Source organism: Cornus florida, unplaced genomic scaffold (assembly GCF_030987335.1).
Source record: "Cornus florida cultivar Cherokee Brave unplaced genomic scaffold, ASM3098733v1 CherokeeBrave_3.0.0_Hap2_Chr11, whole genome shotgun sequence".
Classification (NCBI taxonomy): domain Eukaryota; kingdom Viridiplantae; phylum Streptophyta; class Magnoliopsida; order Cornales; family Cornaceae; genus Cornus; species Cornus florida.
This window is the reverse complement of record NW_026775581.1, coordinates 84,237,262-84,245,122: the sequence shown is the minus strand read 5'-3', so window position 1 is coordinate 84,245,122 and position 7,861 is coordinate 84,237,262. Positions and strand designations below refer to the sequence as shown.

At 33.3% G+C, this 7,861-nt stretch overlaps 1 protein-coding gene across 1 annotated transcript; it reads left to right on the top strand.

Moving 5' to 3' along the window:
* The first annotated feature begins 1,905 nt into the window (after positions 1–1,905).
* Positions 1,906–5,117, top strand: LOC132281435 (hypothetical protein At1g04090-like). The gene is made up of 3 exons (XM_059783135.1): positions 1,906–1,990; positions 2,094–3,384; positions 4,804–5,117. The coding sequence occupies exons 1-3, from the start codon at positions 1,906–1,908 to the stop codon at positions 5,102–5,104; spliced, it is 1,677 nt and encodes a 558-aa protein (XP_059639118.1). The 3' UTR covers positions 5,105–5,117.
* The last annotated feature ends 2,744 nt before the right edge of the window (positions 5,118–7,861 follow it).

The window sequence follows — 7,861 nt, the reverse complement described above, 5'->3', positions numbered from 1 at the left end:
CTCTCTCTCTGTCTGTTTTATTTTTCTAACGTGTAAAACCTTTAACCCTAAAGCCTTATGTGTATTTTTATACACCTTAAATTCCAAATCCTATTCCAACTAGTATTATGAATTAAAATAATAATCTTTAAATAATTTATATCTATAAACATATATATATATATATATAAATATATATTCCTTCCATAATTAACTCATTAGTTAATTAAATCATATATACTTATAAATATCAATAAATATATATCTATATATATATCTTTCCATAACAATTATTAATTAATTATATTTATATATAATTATATATATATATATATATATATATATATATATATATAATTGATACAAAAGTGATCATTTAAATAATTAAATAATCACGGACCTTCATTAATTAACCTAATAAGGTTTCATACAAGCCCAAGACCACATCTTTTGGTCCAACTTTCCTTAAGCCCAATCCAATTAATTTAAATAAATAAGATAATTAATTAAATACAGAAATTAAAATAACTAATTACATGAAGCACATAAACAAACAAGAATTTACAACTAAGTCATATGATACCAATAAAATCAACATACCAATAATTCAATCAATAATCAACCACACAAACAATCAATCATCATACATAATCACGAAATATAACTTAATTAAAATAAGATAATTAATCTAGCACTCAATAAAATAAAATAAATCATTGAAAAATAAAATAAAATAATTAATCCTAATTAATAAATCTTTTAAAATTATCGGGGTGTTACAAATCCAATCTTTAAAATTGGCGTGAAACCAGAATGAGCGTGATGGAAATGAGCTACAGAGGGAAAGAGTTCCTCTCAATCATCCAGAAAGCAGAGTCAGATCTGCGTACCTTTCTCAGCATACCCTCCGATTACATAAGGCGGCGCAACTACCCAGTTCTCTGCGATCCCTCTTAATCTGTTGAAACCTCATTCTTTCCTTTTGGGTCGTGGGAACTGCTCGTGCTTGGGGTCCGTCGATTTGAACTGGGTTTCACCGGATTTGGGGCTCGCTGGACAGAATCGGGTTTTGTAGTTTGAAGCTTCGTCGGACTGATGGCTCCAATTTTGTGCGTCACCGTGGGATAAATCAAGACCTGACAGAGAGAATCAACCGAGCAAGAGCACTCACCGTCGCCCTCGTCAAACAATTATTGCCACTGGCTCCGTTAAGCCCAACTCGTGACTTGTGTACTTTGGCGTTGGGCAAGCTCAACAATGGAATCGAAAGATGAAGGTCCGCATCCATTCACCATCGCCACCTGTATATATATACATATATATATATATATATGTATTTTTATATACATATATATATGTATGTGTCTGTGTATATGTGTGTGTGTGTGTGTTGGAGCGGAGGAAGAAAGAACAGAGGAGAGAAGGAAAAAAATTGGAATTGGTCTCTGAGGGCAGAAATGTCATTTCATGGTCAATATAAAGGGCAAAGGGCAGAAATGTCAATTCATTACCATTGGGGTGTCTTTGACAACTGTATCAAACTTGAGGGGCTGTCTTTGTCCCAAAATGGGCTAAATTTCATTTGTGTGTCCTTTTTACAAACCTCAGTGGATGGTGTTGTATTTTACCTAACCTTTTAAATATTTAGGCCGTGTTTGGTGTCTATTAAAAAAAAAAAAAAAAGTGGTTACACAAATTAAGAAACCTTGAAAAAACCAGTAGGATTACTTGCACGAAATGTCCATTGATGGGCCATCCCTGAAGAGCTCAGACCACACATATTCATATTACTTTTATTTCAATAACTTGCATATCATATACACTAGAATATGCCTATTGCCATCTCTATATATACATATTCTCTTTGTTTATCCATATATTCAAACCTCCTTCACTTCCCTTCAATTTTCATTTGAAAAATCAACAATGGGGAACTGCCTTCCTCAAAGCAAAGTTTTGCCCATTGACACAACTTTTATGCTTCCATCTCCAATTCCCACTTGGCCTCCAGGTTTATTTTTATCTTTATTATCATTAGCTCAATTAATTTCTTATATATATGTGTGTGTGTGTGTGTGAATTTTTTTAGCTCATTTTGAGTTTGAAATTTACATGTGAAGGTTTTGGGAGTGGAACAATTGATCTAGGAGGACTTTTAGTAACTCAAGTTTCATCTTTCAGTAAAGTTTGGGCTACCTATGAAGGTGGACCAGGGGACCTTGGTGCAACATTTTTCGAGCCTTCGTCGATACCAGATGGATTCTTCATGCTTGGTTGCTACAGCCAACCTAACAACAATCCTCTTTTCGGGTGGGTTCTTGTTGGAAAAGATGATGACACAAGTAGTGATTCACAAGGCCAAGCTTTGAAGCAGCCAATTGACTACACTCTGGTTTGGAATAGTGAGTCATTGGAGATTAAGAAAGATGGGGATGGTTATGTTTGGTTACCAACACCACCAGATGGCTACAAAGCTGTAGGTCATGTTGTCACCGCCTCACCCGAGAAGCATTCGCTTGACAAAATCCGGTGTGTTCGTTCTGACCTAACCGAGCAATGTGAGGCCGATGAATGGATTTGGGGAGAAGATGCAGAGAGCAGCTCAGATGGGATTAATGTGCATGGTTTGAGACCTAGCAATAGGGGGACACAAGCACTAAGTGGTTGTGTTGGTACATTTATATTCCAAGATAGTGGGACTTCTTCTGCCATTCTTTCTCTAGTGTGTTTGAAGAATAACAAGTTAAACTTGTCTTCTTCTATGCTTAATTTAAGCCAAATCAAGGCGTTAGTTAAAGCTTACTCTCCATGGATTTATTTTCATCCTAAAGAAACTTACCTCCCTTCTTCTGTGAACTGGTTTTTCAGCAATGGGGCATTGCTGTATAAACATGGGGAAGAGTCTAAATCGGTTTCTGTGGAACCAAATGGCTCAAACCTTCCTCAAGGTGGCTCGAATGATGGTTTATACTGGCTGGACCTTCCAATTGATGAGAATGCAAAAGATGCAGTTATGAAAGGCGAGATAGGAAGCTCCAAGGCTTATCTACACATCAAGCCTATGCTCGGTGCAACATTCACCGATATAGCTATGTGGATTTTCTACCCTTTTAATGGACCTTTGACAGCTAAAATTGAGCTGATCAACGTTCCATTAGGCCGGATAGGGGAACATATCGGGGATTGGGAGCACCTCACCCTAAGAATCAGCAATTTTAATGGTGTGTTGAACAATGTTTACTTTTCGCAGCATAGTGGAGGGACATGGGTTGAAGCTCCATTGCTTGAGTTCCACAGTGGTACTAATAAGGCCGTGGCATACTCGTCACTTCATGGACATGCTAATTTTCCAAAGCCAGGACTTTTGTTACAAGGAGGTCTTGGAGTTGGGATTAGGAATACACCGTCAAAAGCAAGATGGTGATGGTGTTGGGATTTATATGCCCTGGCATAGCAAATTCCTATCTGGATTATAGTGACATATGTTCCTGACATATCTGAAATATTTATGATTTATATAATTGGTGAATTCAATGTATTATGTTTCGATTCACTATGAAATTGATAGTGTCCCTGTGATTACAAGAAATATTTATATATATATGTAAGTGATGGCAATCAATGCATGATATATAAATAGTAATTATAAATTGTTCATAGTCGGTAATTATGAATGGACTCATAATTAATTAAGACTTGAACTGGATCCGCGTTAGGTTGAGATATATTGCGAGAGCCGTCGTATGCAATTGCTCCCTATCATCGTCATGGCATTTGACTCTTAAGTATGAGAAAATTATAAATTCTTTTATTAATTAATAATTACTTTGATTTGTTCGGCGGATTCTTCGGGATCCTTAGACCGACACTTTGGGTAGTTATGTGATTAATAGTTAGAGGGTTATATTTTCAATATTTGCATCATTACTATTTGTATTTATTTTGTATTGATTATGATTGATCATAAAGTAAATTCGAAGGCCTTCGTGTGGTTTTAGACAAAATGATTTATTATATATATATATATTAAATTATTATTTTTTTCAAACAAATGTTTTATTGTGATCGAGTCAGAAATAATCAATGATACCAAAATAAATATATTAATTAAGTAGTCGGATTGGTGGCTTTATTTATCCGATAACTAATTATGCATAGAGGGGTCAAAGTGCAATATTGATTTAGAGGTTATTTATTATTTAATTGGAGTTCAATTAATTTCTTTTAGTGGAGTAGAAATTAATTTATTAATTAATTGAATTGGGTCCATGGACCTGGCCAATTATTAATTCATTGTAGCCAATAAAATAATAGGCCCAATGGATTCTCACTCATAGCCTAACTTGATATTGGAATCATATTAGATTTGAGACATATGAATTACAGATTGAGAAGGATTTGTTATTTCCTTTTCTTTATTTTTATGTTGCCTATAAATATACATGGTCTATGTATATTTTAGGGGTGATTTTTATGAGAAGGAAAAATGAATAAATTTTCTCTCTCTAGAAAATTAGGATTAGTGTTCTCATCTAATGGAAGCTCTCACAAGCCTAATTTTCTAAGATCATTCATGGAGGCATATGAGTGATTCCTAAAGGCAAAACAATTATCAAGAAGATGGAGATCCAAGGAGAAGGCGTCTTGCTAAGGGATCTACAATAAGTGAGAACATTCACTTTAGAGGAAAGAATTAAAGGTTTACTCAGACCTTTGATGTAAGTATTCAATATGTTAATTGAATGATATATCATATTTTATTTTTGCATAAAACTTGTCTCTATGTGATGAATTAAGATCTATGTATTAAAATCTCTCGAAAAGTTTTAAAAACTTGCACGTTTCCCAACAGATGGACACTGGGACTGGGTATTCAGTGGTTGCGGCCGAGAATCTTGGAGGGAAGGTTGTTGAGGAGCCACCATGGCTGAACTATGCTAGGAAATGGGAACCGAAAATTACGTATGAACTCGGGGTTGAGGTCGAAAAGGTGGAGAATTCGTTGAATGGTGAGCCGAAATCTGCATTTGAGAGCTTGGTGAATCTTCTGCCAGATGAAGTGTTTGGAGAGGAAGGTCCTACTAGCCCCAAGATGAAAAACAGTTGGTATGGAGATGAAGTTTGAAGGGGTAATTTATTGGTGCAACATTTGATCTTGTATTATATGTTTCCCTTTCTGTATTTTGTTTTGTATTGATTTATTCTAGACTAGGATAAATGTTCATCTACTACAACAATTCTATTTAATTGTAATTGAAACAACTCTTCTTTTCTTTATACAACATTATACTTGTACCAAGTAATTAATCAAACATACTGATTTAAGGGCTGCAATATATGCTTTTCTTGGTGTTACAATATATGGGAAGTAGTCAGATTGATATAACTTGATTTTGAAGCTTCTCTTCTCACCACTGAATTCCTTGGTCTACAATTGAACAAACTTGATTAAATTTTGAAGTTTCACATCTGATCTGGATGAAAAAATGAATATGTATATATGAGTTGGGTGTTAGTCCCACCTAATAACTTAAATTTTTGAGTCGGATTACGAAGCATCCATCTATTACCGTTGGTATCAAAGCTAATCCAGTCATTGATCCTATGTCACGTCTAGGCAGGGTGGTTCGAGCCGCAACGAGGACGTTGCAAGTTCGGAGAGAAGAGAATGTATCAAGGGAGAATTTGTCTCACGTGAAAATTGGAATAACTTAAGCTGGCTGAACAAAAAGTTATGAATCCTTAAATTATTCAAAGAAAACTTTGAAACAACATTAATTCCAATTTTTTTTCTTCTTTTAAAATTTATTTTTCACTTCCTCAAGTTGTTCTATAGACCAGTACACTGCCTCCTAAACTAGCTCCCAACTTCCTCTCTCCAACTAATTCATTGTTGAAAATATATATACATCACTTTGGTCCTCTTTTATTTTTATTTATTTATTTATAAGTCCAAATTAAAGTAGAATATATATCATAGTTAAATATATTGTCACTGTCCTACGCATGCAATATGACCGTGGAGACTAAATCATCGTTATAATCTGGTCATCATAAATGAGACAAGTTTTTTTTTTAAATTAAAAAAATCTTTGGTCCTCTTTTATTTTTATTTATTTATTTATAAGTCCAAATTAAAGTAGAATATATATCATAGTTAAATATATTGTCACTGTCCTACGCATGCAATATGACCGTGGAGACTAAATCATCGTTATAATCTGGTCATCATAAATGAGACAAGTTTTTTTTTTTAAAATTAAAAAAATTATACATGCTGATGATTGATTCTTACACTGACAGCTATGAATGTTGACTATATATATACACACACACGATTACTTGATTGCGTAGACTATTGACTAGTAGTCATTTCATGATCTGCTTTATTCTCTCTAACATCATCAAAGTTACAGAGAGGAAAAAGAAAAGGCAACCACAATTACAGGGTTTAACAAAAAAAAAAAAAAAACCACAATTACAGGGGTTAATTCATGTGACTACAGCTTAATTGCCTTTTGATAAAGGTTGCTCCTTTTACCTACAAGAATATTACTTCCAAGTGAATGGTCGGAAAATATTTTAAAATATATTTGAAAATATGTTTATATATAATTAAAATAAAATATTTTAATTTATATAAATATGTTTACATTATATGCATGTATTTTGAGGGAGATGTTTTCACAAGTATTCATTCATACATGACATTTAATATTCTCAATGAATCTACTTGATTCATCTAATTTTAGGATAAATCATTTTAAGTTCATTCATCCAATTATGAGATACATTTTCATTAGTGTGAAACATGATTCAAATTTATTATTTTAAAAGATGAATTTTCTTAATTCATGTATTCGAGGATTGAACACATTTATGAGGTTTTGGAATATTTGTTTATGGACATGATATCTCTTACCCAAAAATAATAATATTCGTTAGTTCAATTTTGTTATATAATTTATATTAAATTCTCTCGTGATATTTTTTTTATGTTATGCTAATATTTTAAAATGAGTTAAATGATCAAGCGTTGTTGTTTGTTTTTTTCTTTTTTTTTTTTCTTTTTTTTTTTTTTCACCTGTAAAACTAAATGTTGAATTTGAATACTAGCATTATGTTACATAAAAATGAAATAAGATTTATTTTTTTTATTTTTTTCTTGGCAAAGAAATAATTCATTGATGAATCCTTTGAAATTATTGAATTTTATGCAAAATATGGTGGCAAGAAATAATTCAAATTTGTTTGCTAATATTGATTTGGTCAATTTTTTTTGAAGTTTATTAATTGAGTTGTATTATATGCGGTCCCAACTTTTACTATACAAGTTCAGCCCTTAAATTTTATAAATTCATAGCGGGACTTACATATTCAATTATTGAAATTAGAGATGCGGGGGCAGTTCCCCCTCCCCCTCCGGCGGCAATTGTTTAGAAATTTTCATCCAAAATCACCTAAACATAGACCTTTCCACCCCATACCCACTCGTTTAACTTTTTCACCTCCGCAAGTACCCGCCCCATTTAGTTCCAAAATTTCTCATCCTTGTTTAATATTTTTTCCTCAAATACAATTATATAACTATTAAAAAAATTCATAAAAAATGAACAATTAAGGGTATGAACGTTCTTAGTTCGTATGGCTCTGCCGATCTCTAGAACAATTTAGAAAGTGCGTGAATGTAATATAAAATTTATAGTGCTAACTATATATACTAATAAAATAAGGGTAATTTTGTAATTTACCTACTTAAACGGGTGAGACGACCTCCCCCGCCCCCGCCCCGAATCCGCACTGATTTTCATTAATAACAACTCTTTCTGCCCAAATAAGTTAAGCGGTTCGCCAAAACCGCTATAAAGGGGGCGGGGCGGGG